Source organism: Oryzias latipes, chromosome 15, assembly GCF_053564925.1.
Source record: "Oryzias latipes strain Hd-rR chromosome 15, Olatipes_Hd-rR_3.1".
NCBI classification, from domain to species: Eukaryota; Metazoa; Chordata; class Actinopteri; order Beloniformes; family Adrianichthyidae; genus Oryzias; species Oryzias latipes.
This window is the reverse complement of record NC_136251.1, coordinates 25,952,187-25,967,304: the sequence shown is the minus strand read 5'-3', so window position 1 is coordinate 25,967,304 and position 15,118 is coordinate 25,952,187. Positions and strand designations below refer to the sequence as shown.

The 15,118-nt window shown below is 38.4% G+C and overlaps 2 protein-coding genes and 1 long non-coding RNA gene across 4 annotated transcripts; 2 read left to right on the top strand and 1 right to left on the bottom strand.

Moving 5' to 3' along the window:
- Positions 1-52: 52 nt before the first annotated feature.
- znf511 (zinc finger protein 511) lies at positions 53-2,969 on the top strand. Its single transcript, XM_004077177.5, has 6 exons — positions 53-283; positions 379-452; positions 1,626-1,827; positions 1,922-2,046; positions 2,365-2,598; positions 2,776-2,969. The coding sequence occupies exons 1-6, from the start codon at positions 119-121 to the stop codon at positions 2,846-2,848; spliced, it is 873 nt and encodes a 290-aa protein (XP_004077225.1). The 5' UTR covers positions 53-118; the 3' UTR covers positions 2,849-2,969.
- Positions 2,970-3,122: 153 nt separating this feature from the next.
- On the bottom strand, positions 3,123-6,478 carry msx3 (muscle segment homeobox 3). Of its 2 annotated transcripts, none has more exons than XM_004077176.4 (2): positions 5,062-6,478; positions 3,123-4,710 (listed from the first exon to the last, which is right to left on the bottom strand). In XM_004077176.4, exons 1-2 carry the CDS (start codon positions 5,378-5,380, stop codon positions 4,304-4,306), a joined length of 726 nt encoding a protein of 241 aa, XP_004077224.1. In that variant the 5' UTR covers positions 5,381-6,478; the 3' UTR covers positions 3,123-4,303. The 2 variants fall into 2 exon arrangements, with proteins under 2 accessions (XP_004077224.1, XP_011482809.1); XM_011484507.4 differs by having other exon boundaries at positions 5,083-6,478.
- On the top strand, positions 6,350-12,562 carry LOC144984157 (uncharacterized). Its single transcript, XR_013647832.1, has 3 exons — positions 6,350-6,483; positions 7,361-7,435; positions 12,401-12,562. It is a non-coding gene; the product is annotated as an uncharacterized LOC144984157 (long non-coding RNA).
- The last annotated feature ends 2,556 nt before the right edge of the window (positions 12,563-15,118 follow it).

Genomic DNA, 15,118 nt, shown 5'->3' with positions numbered 1-15,118 from the left:
TAATTTTTTTTAAATCAAAACTGAATTGGGCGGTTGGGACTGACGTCATCAGCACGCGCCACATTCAAGCGTAAACAAACCGTTGTAGAGCGGCGAGCTGTGAAATCGACTGCCAAATATGTCGAGGCCGGAGGTTTACCCGTTTGATAATATTTCAGCAGCAAGCCGCAACAGCGAGCAGGATCCGACAGAAGCCTCGAGGCAGCAGCTATCCGAGGACGGACATCCGTTCTCTTTTAGCCCGCAAATTGTCCGTCTTCACAGGGAGCACGACATGTTTGAGGTAACAAACGGTTCGGATGATCGGTTCAGGAGCAACAGTTCATGACCTCTGAAGAAGTCAAATACAACACGATGTAACATGACTGCTGTTTTCAGGACGGAGATATCCACAGACACTTATACCTGCAGGACCTCTATACCTCGGAAGCAGAGGACAGAACAACACTCAGGTGAGTTAATGATGCTGCTTTGATAATGTCAGGTCTATGCTGCCCCTCCCCAATTAAAATAAAACGAAATAACACAAACGTTTTTTGTAGACAAAATGCATCTTTATATATTTTTGATTAAATGTATTGTGTTGACAAAGGCTACGTTTAGGTGATTAGTTGATTAATAATGTTTATCTATCCAACAATCACACTTTATTTTTATAGCACCTTATTTAAATATAAAAGTATAACACAAAGTGCTTTACATTAAATCAAAACAAAATAAATAATATAAAAACAAGTACGAAAATTAAAATAGGGACCCCCCCTCCCTATGCCTACACACAACCCTCCACCCCCACCCCTTTCATACCTCCCACCCCCTAAATGATGAGGATAGACAGAGAACTGAGAAATAGGCTCACCACGAGAACACAATGTTTGTCACTGGAAACGCTAATAATCCCTCTCATGCATTTGTCATAACCAGCCAAATGCGGAATCACAGGCGGGGGGGCAAGCCTCAAATGAATGGTTCCACCGCTTTAAAAATTATATTTCCTGCATTGATGCTGTTTAAAGACCCACTCTAATGAAAATTATGTTTGTAGTGTTTTTTAATAATTTTTTTAATATTCAAATGGTTGTGAATCAGGAGCAGACAAAAAAATGTTTCTAGCAGTGATGTAGCAAGCTCTCTGCTCCACTTCATTCTGATGCATTTACTTCCATACAATTAGATCAGTGTACGTCTTCATTTTTCCTTGTCTGAGCTGGCATCTAACGCAAAACTGTACGGCTGGATAGCTCCAATATTGCTCGCCATTTTTGTTGAATTGGTAATGTTAGGTTGAGGTTGTAAGGGGCTGTAAAGATAGCAGAAAGAGTGCAAACAAAGAGATGATGGGAAATTAGGGCCGGCTTACTCCTCGCCGACAGTCCTGGCCACAACCCTGAGGCGAATTTCAGATGATCTACTGCATCTCTGGAAAAACGTTGCCCCAGAAAACAACAGTTTTTTATATTTTGGCTACAACCGCATACTTATAATTAAAAGACCGCTGGGAACACTTTGAAAATACATCTTAATATTATTAGAGTGGGACTTTAATTGTCCATAATCAATAATTACCTAAACCAAGAGATTGTGGTCAAGATGTCATTCAGTTGACTCTTTGTTTATTGTTGTAGTGTTTCAGAATTTCCTTGTCACATCTCCGGCTGCAGTGCACAGTTTAGTTCGCTGGGAGAGTATGAGCATCACTACAACTCCTTGCACAGAAATGTCTGCAGCTCCTGCCGTCGCTGCCTGCCCTCTGCCCGTCTCCTCGACATTCACATCCAGGAGTGGCACGACTCTCTCTTTGCTGTCCTTGCCCAGAAGCAAGACATGGTGACCATTTTTAACTTTTTGGTCCAGACTTTTCTATAGTTGTTTCTATGTTTAAACAGGATTTTAGAATGTGTATCTTCTTTGCGTTACTCAGTATCTGTGTTTGGTGGAAGGCTGTGGACAGAAGTTCAGAACTGGAAAACAAAGGAAGGATCATCTAATAAGAATTCACAAGTATCCTCCTGACTTCAGATTTGATAAACTTAAAAAGGAAAGAGGGTAAGAGCTTGTAAGTTATATTTTGTCCACTAGATGGCAGCACATTTTTTGTGAAATTAAGATACTTTTTGCTTTTACACTTCATGAGCTAATTTCTTTTATTTATGCTTTTAATTGTTTTGTATATACTCCTGCAGCATCACTGAAGTAATTTGATTTTTTTTCTCAATTGTTAGACTTGCCCGTTGATTTTTCAGCTTTATTAAAAGTACTCTCTAAAATTTATTGTCTTTTATTTATTGTTTGCTGCACATTTAAGTTTTTTTTGTTGCTTTAAAAAGCTTTTTAAAATAATTCACAATACATTTTCATTAATAGAAACAAAGGTGGAAGAGGTCAGGAGCAGAAAGTAAAAGTCATCGAGGCTGTAAATGACGTGTGTGAGTCTGAGGGTGTTTGTGAGGTTCTGTGCAACCCAATGTCTGACCAACCTGAGGAGGAAGAGTCCATGGAGATTTGTGAGAAAGAAGCTCCCCTCATGGAGGATATGCCCTCTCCAGTTCAGGATTCAGAAGTGAATGCCCTGCCATTAAATCCTCAATACTCCCGCAGGTTAGTTTTATTTTAAATCTTTTAGAAGTAACTATATCTAGATTAGATGTATATGAACATTTTTTTGCTGAAACAAAGTTATTTCTTACTTAATTTAAACAATTCTTCATAACAAAATATATAAAATGAGAAAAAAAATTCTAAACTTTTTAAAAATAATATTCAAATTATTTTTAGGATTCCTAAAACCGTGTGCTTTGGTCACGGATCAAGCCGAAGCTTCAGAGGTCAACGTGGACGGAAGAAATGAAACATTTCCATCAACTTTCCTCTTCACTGTCCTGAAAAATTCTAAATAACTTGCCTTTCAAACTCTACATTTGGTTAATTTTGTTCATTTATGTAATTAAAGGTTTTGCATAACAGAAAAAGTTTGTTTATTGGTGTGTGTCTTCATGCGAGCTTCCAAACCCCAGCGAGCATTCCTGAGAAATTCAGTCATTCCGGGTTCATTTGTGATAGAAAGTTTGACAAAAGAATGTTAAGTCCACCATATGAACACTTCTTGAAAAAACAGAGAAGAATAGGTGATGTCAAATTTTATATAATTAACTGTAATAATAGTAAAAAACAAGTTTTCCCTTTTTTAAAAATCAAAAACAATGTTCAGTAATTACAGAGTTGTGTTGTAGTCATGTATAGCACTTTTGAATGTACTTAAATGGACCCTGTGTTAAACGTTAGTCAAACGAAGTGCTGCAACCGTTTATGGAAGCAAACAATATAGCAGATTCAAAATTGTGAGGCTGAAAATATAAAAATTCTGTGAAAAGTTGTGAACAAATGGTGAGCTTTGGACACTTTTACATTCACCAAAGACCTTCTTGTTCACAGTCAAATCTCTTTGCAGCGCTTGAAAGCTCAAACTTGAACTGCTTTGTGGGGGTTTTAAGGAAAGAAAATCCCATTTCATTAGGACTGTTTTCATCACAGCAGCTGGTTAAAGGCACTAAAAAGCTCTTTAATTTTAAAATGTTTAAATGCATACGTTCCAAAAAAGATAATTGCATTAAGCGTTTTTTTGTCTAACTTGTAAAAGTCTTTTATACGAAAGAATGCTTACACAAAAATAATGAGTGAAGTAAAACCATTTTCAAGATTTCTCTTACCAAAGATTAATATTCACCATTTAGGCCAACTGTGTTTCTTAATTAGTTTTTGAATCCATTTCAGTTCTGTCATGTTAAAATAAGCACTTCTGTGTTAGAATAATTTCATTTTCTATTTTTTGGTCAAAAAAGTATTTAAAAGTGCCTTTAAATAATGTGTTTTAACACCTAGACGACCCACTAGAAGTTTAAACTTTTTCTAAGGTCTCTGAAAAAAAAAGTTATTTAATTACATCTGAGAATGATCTATTGGGAGTTCAAACTTCCTAAATCTCAAAGTCATCTTTTAGGAATAAGACAAAGAAGGAATGGAAGAGCTGCCTCTGTCTGCTATAAAAAGGCTCACATAATCCAAGTAAGCAAAGACCCAAATTTACAAATTGCATTATAGCATTAATATTTTTCCTGTAAAACTGAATATATAGAATTTCTGTTAACAATAGTTTTTGTAAAAAAAAAAAAAAAAAACAAGAGCAAAAAACACTTCAGTTGTTCATCAATTGAAAAGTTCAAAACAACAAATTGATCCATGCCAGTTTGCATTATAATGACAGCTTGAAGGCAACTCTTTCAATAAGCAGCTCAGGGTTTTATATTTAAGATAAGTAGTACATCCCATAAGGTCCACTGAATAGTCCTGGTACCGGTAAGGCGGGCCGCGGGCCACTCAGAGCCCCGTACAGGGCCGGTGCGCCCATGGATGCGCTCAGGGGAAGAGGAAAGGCGAAGGCCGGCAAAAGCGGCTTGGCAGCCAGTTTTAGCTTCTCCAGTTCGGCCTCCTGCAGTCTCTTGGCTTTGGCTCTGCGGTTCTGGAACCAGATTTTGACCTGAGTCTCTGTGAGGTTCAAGGAGCTGGAGAACTCCGCTCTCTCCGCGATGGAGAGGTACTGTTTCTGACGGAACTTCCTTTCCAGGGAAAGCAGCTGAGAAGTTGTGAAGGGAGTTCTGGGCTTCCTGTTGTTCTTGTGTTTCCGTAGATTGCATGGAGTCGGGCTGGGAAGTCCTGGAAATAGATGCATAATTTTTTCTTGAGGGACTTTATTTTTAGCCTTACTACTATACATTAAGATGTTTATGTTGCGCAAAACGGAGAAAAAAATACAATCATCTTTTGTACTGTTGCTCAAAAAGTCATTTAATTCTTTTAAAATAAGTATTTTTCTAACATTAATGATTCTTTTTCAATTTTTGGAGTTAAATAATGAAACAAAGCTATATACTAATAACATTTTCTGCATTAAACTAAGGCCTCTGTTTTTAAATCATATAATCATAGTGAAAAGAAAAAAGAAAACCTTAAATGAAGTAAAACTGTTTTTATATAATTAAAATACTTAAAGTCTTCTGTTCTCACTTATGGAGGATGCGTAAGAACCTTGAAACCAAGCGCTCGTGTCCTCGCTGAGGTCCGCCGCCTCCGACTTGGAGCGATGAGCTCCGTTCGGTGACGCGCACTTGGTCTCCTCCGCCCGGACGCGTCCTGAATCGGGCTCTGGTGAGCTCCTACTGTCCGAGATGAGGGACTCCACGCTGAAAGGCAGGTCGGAACCTTTACTTTTACATCTTCTCAAGGATGGCAGGTTCAGGTTGTCGTGTCCGACTCCACCAGTGGCCTCGTCTTCCGGTGATTGACGCTCAGCAGCCGAGGGCGGTGATCCCTGCGCGCAATTCATAACGCACAACTGGCGGTGCCATACAATCAATTTTCTTGCAGCTCTTGCCGCTAAGAGTTGTTGGGTGTTCGCTTGTGGTCGTGCAGGTGAGATGTTCCCAGAACCCCTTGATGTTACGCAGCTGCGTAATAAGCTTCAAGTTTTACGCACGGGCTTGTCTGCTCCAGTGAAGTGCCATGGGGTCATTTCTCATCTTTCCGCTTGCCTACGAGCCTACGAGACCTCAGATGTTTCCACGTGACTGTGCTGTTGTGTCTTCTGATAGGTCAGCGCTCAAATGACAGCAGTTTGGTTTCTCCGTTTTTTTGTTTTTTTGGACCGATGTAAAGCTCTCATCAGCTGCGGATCACCGAAGATAGCGACTTGAAAGGGGAACTGCTTTCCATTACCTTAAGGTTCCATATTGTTTTCATTTGAACATAGAATCAGTGGACTGATAGGTGTTTCCCTTTCAGGCCATTTTTTTAGTCATATTTCTGCCTTTATTTGTGTTTTTGGTTCAAAACGCCCCCCCCCCTTTTTTTTCATTTTCAATGCAAAATCAAATACAATTTTCAGAAAAAAATAAGAATGACATAAAGATTATGGCTCAATTCTTGAATATTACTTTGGTGGGTGTTTTAAAAAATAATTTCATAAAAACTGAATGAGATTTGTTACACTGAAAAAATGATTTTAGTGCAAAAAAAATAAAGAAGTTCTTAGTTTAGACAGTTGAATGAAAATTGTAGTGCAAAAACAGCTGACTCTGTTGTGGGACTTCACTGAATTAGATGGCAGTACATTTTATTATCATAGCCAATCAAATTTTCATTTACACTTGTCTTAGGAGCTACTAATATTTGAAATGTGTTGTGGTGTTTAATCACTTTTTCCATCGCCAAATTTCAGCCTTTCAGTGTTTTCAATGTTTGCACTAAAGGCTGTGAAAACCGTCTTCCAAATACTTTCTGCAGCTCCTCAAATTAAATTATCTCCAGTGAAACCAAATATGTGAGTTTTTCTCTTCTTCTGCTGAGCCTGCAGGAATACACCGACTGCCTGGCTTTCTGTCTGTCTGCAGGACAATTGGTTAAATGGAGTTAACCATTTCTCTCCCTGAGGTATGTTCTTGCTTTGATCCTGCTGCGCCTGGCGCCTGTCTGCTCTGCCTCCCCCTCTCCCTGTCTGCGTGACAGTGATAGATTGCTGGGTAACCATACAAGCTTTCATTGGCTGTAATTTAGTGTAACATTACATTCTCCTCTACTTACTGCAAATATTACTACTCTCGCTGTCTGTTTGACAGGATGTTAAGGGCTGTCTGTAAAGCTTCTGTTTCTCCTCCATTGGAGCTTTTGAGCTTTGCTTCAATAAGCAGGAGATGGCAAGAAGGACAAGATTAGGGTTGGGGAAATTTATACCGATTCGCAGGACAGAGGCTGCACTACACTAAAGAATGCATTCGATTTTTGTGCAAGATATTGGCTCACCTTTCAGTAAATGTTTAGATCGATAGTCAACAGGTTTTAGAGTTTTGGTCTCTTAAAATACAGTTTCTTTCAATTGAGGCTTGTTGAAGCAGGCTTTGTAAATCTTTATCTTTCATCCAATCTGGCGGAGCTTATAGTGATTGTTTGCAAACTTTGGGGAAGGGACTGATGTCAGGTCTGATAGACAGTTTTGACCTCACATTAGGGAACCTGTACTGTGGTAAAAATGTAAAGGATCTAGGTCGCTTGTCGGTGGAAACAGAACAATATTCTGTCTGTAAGTGGACTTCCCAACACTGGTTTCTTAAAATGTCTGTGAATGTTGGATGGTTCTTTCAATTAATTAAAATTCCATCACAGTAAATATGCTCTATTCATTTAAACATACCATATACCACTTGTAGTGTCAAAGTATTAGTCAGGTTGATTGATGTTGGTGTTACAATCATTTCTTAAATGAGAAAACAGGCCTTTCTTGATGACTTGGCTTTGGTTTTGTATTGCTCAGGCCCAGTCATGCCATCCAGCTGAAAAGGATGAGGCCTGAGGTCTTCGATGTGGAGTCTTCTTATCTGATGTGAAGGTGAAGGGAACTGCAACAACACGCCACTCTCATTACATTTCTGCAACTTAGTGTCATGACAGCCACTCCATTAAAGTTTATGCAGAACTATTATTACATGCTTGCATTAAGTGCCTTCCTCTTCCATGCCTCACATAACATCAAGCTTCACGCATCAGAATGGGCGCTGAACAGGTGTCAACAAGTGAGTAAGTTACACAGATGCATATTTAGGTTGTAGATAAGTTCATTTTTTAAGATGTCACCTTGAGCTTTGGCTTACTATACTTCCCTGATGCACTCCTCCATTAATATGTTTAACATTTCACAGGTTTGCTAGTCAAAAATGTTCAAGGGAGAACCTGCCTCGTTCATGCTTGATAGGGGTCTTTCAACAAACATCAGGTGACGTCCGGGAAGGGAGAATAAGTCAGTGAGAAGTGGAATAAAGACATATTTAGTTCTTAAAAGCTTGTTTAATTTCCAAAAAGTGCCTTTTTTAATAGGTCTTTGAATAGTTTTGCCCAAGTTTGATTCCTAACATAGACTCTTATCTTTCAGGCCTGGTATTACTTTTATATCACAACATTTTTAATAAATTCTTACCAAAACTTTTAATAATTCATATTACATTACCGACTTTTGCCATTCCTTTTTCCCCAGTTCTCCTTCTTCCCGAATACCCATTGGTATTGATAAAAAAAAGGAAACACATATGTTCAAGAGAAAAAGTATTTTTTAGAAAATGTTGTTTTAAATTTTTTTGTAATAAAAGCTGGAAAAACAAATCTTACTGAATCTAATTTAAGGGAATTCTTACTTAAAGAAAAGATCATGTTAGTTTTATTTCTACTCAAAAATGTAACATTTTCAGTTTCAATTTGTCAAAATGTATTGTTTGTTCAAAATCTTACTCATATTTGCATGCTTTCTGACAGAGGCAGATCTAAAAATTCAGTTTTGTGTTGTGAGACAGTCACTTCAAACTGCCTCTGGTGTGAATAACTCCCAAAGGGTTTTGTTTGTCTGTGCGTGGGGTGAACATGAAATGATCTGAGATATAAACACAATTCCCATTCCCATTTTCAAAACATTGTGTGATTAGTATGTCGGAGTATGGGGAGGGTGATGATGTAAACAAGATGGCGGTGATAATTATACAAAAATATTGTTACTTTGTTTATGATGAGTGTTATGCTGATGTAATGAAAAGCACAAGGGGTGGGCTCAGAAACAAAAATAATTATTAATTTTTTGTTACTGTTTTTGTATAAGCTTTGTTGTTTAGAATCTTTTATATTTACTTGCAAATGAATTAATGAATATAAATCAATATATTTAGCTCTTGGTTTCATAGAATTAAACAGGTTTCATCAAGTTGATTTATCAGCAGTTTTGCTCCTTTATCACCCAACCCTTGAGAGTCATGTGACAGATGAGACGTGAAACCTTTGTAATTGTTTCCCAGTTTGCTGATTTGTTAAGTGCTTTTCATTTGATATGCTCACTGAGCGGGCTGTCAGGGGAAAGTGTTGACAGGTGAGCAGACAGTGGATTATTATGCCTCCGTGTATTTTGTGTGTAAGACATTAGATCTGATGACAGGAAGGCGCATCCCACATGGTGTTTGACTGAGATCAGTGGAATTATTTGGCTGACAGGGACCTGTGGTGTTAACAGGTGATCATTAAGATGTTGTGGCTGTATTGTTGTATTTTGGGAGAAATGGAGGGGGAACAAATGGAACCAGACACCCTCTATGGACCAAGCCAGGAGTTTGAGTGAGTGCTGGAGCAGTGCTGACAGCAGAGATGAACCCTGAGGTTTTCTCAGGGAGGACAATGGTGACAGAGAGGATGCTGGAGAGTGCCCAATGAATACAGGCTGGGGATGTCAGGTCTGTGGGACTGAAGCCTCTTTGTTATCATTTGACAGAAAACGTCGTCATCAGAGCAATGACAAGGTAGGAATAAAAGTGAGAGGACACTGAAACACACCTTTGGCATGCACTCACTTAAAATACACAACATAAATACACCTGATTTAAACACCTGATTTAAGTAGTTCACAAAATCCTGTTTGGGTGTCAATTCAATATATTAAAGGTTAAACAAAAGGTTGAATAAAATCCTTAAAATTGTTCTGAAATTCTTACATGAGTAACATCTTTGTGCTTTAATATTGGATGAAAAAAATCTATTTATTCTTTTTGTCTAATGTGTATTTTCTACTTTGAAATCAAAGGCCAGGCTATTTCTCATTGTTTTTTTTATAGTATTTACAACGTACTTCGATTAAACCTGGGATATAGTTTATAAAGTAACGTCCCAAGCATTGGTCAAATTTACTTTTTTATGATCAGTTTTGACAGCTCAGAGGAACAGCTATTTAAAAATGACAGAACCATTAACCGTAACTGCTGTCGTTTACTTGGTTTGTTTAGTTATAAACTTTTTATTGTAATTATTGATTATTTGTTTCACCAAAATAATACAAATTACTGGAGAGTTTATGAAATTTTCTAAATTAAATATCTAAAAATTTGATTTTTATAATTTCAATGTAAGTGAAGTGCAGGACAAATTAGGTTTTCATGCCTTGCTTTTGGCCATTTTGCTGTACTTCTAGGCCGTGTCACACAGCTTTTATTTACTTTTTGCTCTTTCCTTAAAAGGCTTTTCTGTTTTTGTACATACAAGAATATTTGTTGGGGATAAAATAAAAATATCTTATGTTGTTTGGTTTTTGATAAAAGTTAATAACTTTTTTTAAACTGCATAATCTCTATGTAGTGGCAGTTTGAACAAGTCTGTCTCTTCTTCTCTTCTGGGATTACAATTGCTTCTACGTCATCTCACGATGCTTTATAAGGGCACAGAGGAGGCCTCTGAATAAACTTCCATTAATTCCTCTCTGTGAGGAAGAAATGACCAAAACACAAGGTCAAACCTAACCAAAAGTAAATGCAGGGAGAGGCTAGATTGCTTAGATAAGGAAACCCATTTTAAGTGCAACTTAATTTTTTTTAAATGTGTGTCAAAGGAGCAGTTTAGTGTACAACAGGACGGAGGGAGGGAGATGCGTGAAGAGAGAAGCGGGGGGAATGGAGTAGATGAAGGAGAAGATGAAAGCTTTGTGGTGCTGAAGCTTAATGAGCTGGAAAACACAATTGAACTTCTCTGACTGTGGAAATTGCTGTGAGAGCATCGTAAATTAGCACCAGTGTGGGACCTAGCCTGCTGACCAAAAAGAAAAGGGGGGCTTTGAGATGTAAAGACGTCAGGTCTGCATCTTCTACGATCAGTTTCAGAGGTCTGTCATACAAGACATGGAAATTGTTAGTTTAAACGAATGATTGGATTTTGTTATGGTCGTTTTTGCTCTTCTTCCTCCCAGATGTGTTTATTTAAAAACCCAACTTAGATGCATTTAATTTAAAAAATAGACAAAATCTAGCATGGATAGGTTGCAAAAGACAAGTTAAAAAGGAGATGGATCTGATTCTTCTCTAAAATTTGTTGAACTCCAGAGGGTGACTCTTCACTCTGCCTTTTGCGGGCTTGGCACATGCCTTCTGTTACTAAGTGGCTTCATATTGAAAGGCTCTGCAGCCACTATTCTCTCTCCCACTGGGTGCCAGCCTCTCTGCCCTGGCAGCTGCTGGGCTTCAGAATGGACCCATAGTTTCCACTCTGCAGGTGAGCTGCACAGCCAAAAACAGGGCCCCTCAAAGGTCTTTTCAGAGCTTCAATAGGGAACTGACTTGGGGAAAGAGGAGCAGGCACACAATGGTTGCCTTCTCTGGACACAGAGAAGATGGAGATGAGCTATTGGGGTGCTGCTTTAGTGTTCCTTATATCCATGTCGAGGAGAGGTGACAAGGGAAGAGAGGAGAGGATGAGTTCCCTCTTTTTATATTTTCTGAAGGCGTGGCTCCTTTCCTCTCAGCGTTTTTAGGCCGTGTGAGGACGCTCCAACACCCTGCATCTACAGAGTGTTTGCTTGACTTTTGAAACTTCAGAAAACACAATGTTTGCGTCCTTGTCTTGGGGCGTTGAAGGTGACATGACTATTTACATAATATTGCCACACCAACCAAGGTAAATAAGTTCCAAAGTTTAACTTCCTTTTGCCCGGTGCCTTTTCACTCTAACACGGAATGCACTTCCCTTGTTACCTTCTTTCTCTTTTGCTTTGAAGTTTTTGTGCAATTAGGCATGAAGTGAATAAGAATACAGGTACCCCTTTTTTTTAAAAAAAAAAGAAAAGCACAGCAAATGTAAGTGTTATCTGAAGTGTTTGTTCTGTGACAAAATCTAATTTTAAATAGCATTTGTGGATCTTGGTGCAAAAATGTACTGCATAGCATATTGAAAATGTATAATATTCCAAAATTTGGCTTCTGATGGATGACAGTACAATAAAACACAATAAAACAATTTTCTACAATAACCACATAAGAAGTTTGCTTCCTAACTAAGCACCTGCCCCCCCCCCCCCCCCCCCCCCCCGTTCCACCCCTCTGAGATGGAAGTCCATCTTCCTCCTACCAAATCTTTTTCAACTGAAATAATAATAATAAATTGTACAGTTTTATGTTTGCAGAAACAATGATGCAATAATTACTCACCTGGTTCTAAAAAAGGATAAATTGATGGTGGTATTGTTTATAAAACCTGCTGGAATTCCATAGTATATCTGCAGCATCATTTCCTGGGTTTAGGTAGTGTTGCATGTGACACAGTATACCGGTATCCCCATCCATCTTCAGAACCCGCTGAATCACTTTCGGGGTCACAGGGTTGCTGAAGCCAACCTAGCGACTGTTGGGCAAAAGTTGCCAACCTGTTGCAGGGCCACACACTCACACACACCTATGGGTCTTCTTCTTTCACTTTCGGCTTCTCCCATCAGGGGTCGCCACAGCGAAACAACCCTCCCTTCGAGGATGAATCGCATGGTCAACTTGGCAATGTTTTTACGCAGGATGCCCTTCCTGATGCAACCCTCTCAATCCAACTGGGCTTGGGACCGGCACAGCAGCAGAGAAGGGAATAGGGGGCAGCCCGGATTTGAACCCTGGTTTCACGGACGGAAGGCGCCGCAAACCAGCACGAGCTAAACCAGCCCCCCCACACACACCTATGGGTAATTTAGAAAAAACAATTTGACTATAAAGAATGTTTTTGGATTGTGGAAGGAAACCAAAGTACCCAGAAAAAAACTAAAAATGCACAGAGAGCATGCAAACTCCACACAGAAAAGTCCCAGCTGGGATTTGAACCAGAACCTTCTTGCTGTGATGTAAGAACGACAACCACTACAGCACAGTGCAAGCTCATGTAGAATTGGGATAGTTGTGTGGGATATAGGGTAGTTTCAGACAGTACTATCAAAAGCCCACTTTTCACATTTATCAGTCAGAGAAATACAGAAATTTAAGCTTGTTGAATTTAACAAACCCCATTTTTCATGTTAAAATTCCTGATATTGCAAATAAGAAAAGATCAGACTGTAGGTCTGAATTCCTATTCCTCTAAAAGATTTCAAACTTTAACTGAATGAACAAATGAAATGAAAATGAAAAATACCTTTTGGACAACTCAATGAGATGTTTTTTAGTTGATTCATTTTCTATCTGCTAAATCTTATATAAGTAGAACCTACTTGAGTGGGAGCCTATTTTAACTGCCATTCAGAAACAACTGGATCAACGGCTCCAGCAAAATGCTTTAAAACTCTAACTTTTGATCCAGGCTTGTGAACATCCTGGAGAGATCAACACAGCCCAACTAGACAAAACCATGCATGCTCACACATCATGCCAACTAGAATTTGACATGCAAGTCTTAGAACTATGGATGAAGCCAAGCTTGAGGAAAAAACACCAGAAAAGAACATGCAAACTCTCAAAATAAAAGCTTTTCAAAAGATTCAAATCAAGAACAACTTTGCTTCAAGTTGATCTTTGCTTCATCCCAATGAGTGAAATGAAATTAGCTAAAAAATATATTTTACAAATTACAGTATAAACTTTGACTATGGAAACTGAACGTACATTTTTTCTGAATTCATGTGACCTAACAGTTTCTTTTTCACTTCACTATATTTTAGTTGAATTTTAATAAACCTAATGGGAGTGATTGTTATTCCAATTATGTCAATAAAATCCACTCCCACTCTAAATGGTTGAGATATTTTCTCAGCTCACTTTTTTGTTATTGTTTGCATTTTAAGTGAGATTTTAAACACATCACCATCTGTGAGATTGTGGAGCCCTTAGCTGTCTAATATAGTTATGTGGTTTTAAAAGATGCTATCAGTGCTGGTCTCATTTTTCCTCCCTTTTCCTTCTTTTTCCCTGCGTCTCTCTCCTCATCTAATCAGTTCCACTCTGTTATTGCTGGCCTCGGGCTGTTTCCCCTCTGTGCTAAACTGCTTTCACAAGCATGAGTCTAAAGCCTGCTCAAATGTCTATTGGACGCTTTAAATTTTGTGTGCCTGACCTTACCATCATTATGGAATCAATGTTCACTCTCACTGACGTGCTTTACACCTTCATAAGCCCAGGAATCATTTTTCCCTCTGAAGTTAGTTGACCACTTTTGAAAAGGTTAAGTGGCGAAAAGAAGCTCCCACTGCAGGGCCGACAGACAGACTGACAGGAGACAGAGCGACTGTGACCACATCCAGGACGGATACTATGAAATCCACTTCAGACAGTTCAGTGTAAGTTCTGGGGACAAACATCCTCACAAATGCACCACACCGCATGTATCATTTGCTTTGAGGTTTTCAAGAAAGCGAAGCATTTCCTGCCTTTGGGCCAGCAGGGAATGATTTTGAGGGACATTAGCAAGATCCCGTTCTGGCAAACCTTGTTGCACGGGGAGAAGTTCACAGGGCTATGTAAACCAACAAGATAATAACAACCCTCTTTAGTGAGATTTATCTCGGGCTGTCTTATTTAGAGTAGAAGTTATTGTGATATCTTAATTCACTTTGACTTCAGAAGAATGAGACGTTTAACTCCTTTACATCTGTTGTTGAAATCCAAGTGCACTGGCGCTTACAAGAAGTGAGGTTCTCCTTAAATAGTTTTTTTTACAGTATAAAAAATTATCATTAGTATTCTTTAATTTAACCCCTTAACGCCAATTCATGCAAACATGCATGTTTTTCGTAGTATATATAATGTATTAATTCTTTGAGAAAAACTTACAAGCAGAGGTTTGCCAATATTTTTTTTTATCAAAGAGTATGTTGCTGAGGATCTGCAGAATAATCCAGGCTGGTTTCTAAGCTATAGTCCTATTGAACAATGTTGTATTTGACAGATGACTGCGTAAAGGTTCATTCTGAACCAGTATTCATGTTTTTACTGTCCTGCTTATATAATTTAGCTTTGTAGTAGTGTCCCTGCAAAATTCTGTTCAAATCTGACTACGAACCTGCACTTTAGGATTCTTGTTGTGTTGCAGTAAAACATTTATTTGACACAAAAAGTCAATAAGACATATTTGATGCCTTTAATAAGGAAAAAAAAAAGTTTAAATATCAAATGTGTCAACCAAAAGAATTTTTTTGAAACACCAGCGTATTGGGAATTTTAAAGCTAATTGAGCTCCTTAGCCATGTTGTTGCCAAAGACTGTATGCAAGGATATGTTTATTTTGTGTATTCAATGAACAATTTCATTTCTTT

Excerpts from the sequence above, each read along its gene's own strand:
- znf511 (XM_004077177.5), top strand. The coding sequence starts at position 119 with ATGTCGAGGCCGGAGGTTTACCCGTTTGATAATATTTCAGCAGCAAGC. Across the intron at positions 453-1,625 it reads GAGGACAGAACAACACTCAG|TGTTTCAGAATTTCCTTGTC; the intron begins GTGAGTTAATGA and ends TTATTGTTGTAG. Across the intron at positions 2,047-2,364 it reads AAACTTAAAAAGGAAAGAGG|AAACAAAGGTGGAAGAGGTC; the intron begins GTAAGAGCTTGT and ends TTTCATTAATAG.
- msx3 (XM_004077176.4), bottom strand. The coding sequence starts at position 5,380 with ATGAATTGCGCGCAGGGATCACCGCCCTCGGCTGCTGAGCGTCAATCA. Across the intron at positions 4,711-5,061 it reads TTCTTACGCATCCTCCATAA|GACTTCCCAGCCCGACTCCA; the intron begins GTGAGAACAGAA and ends ATCTATTTCCAG.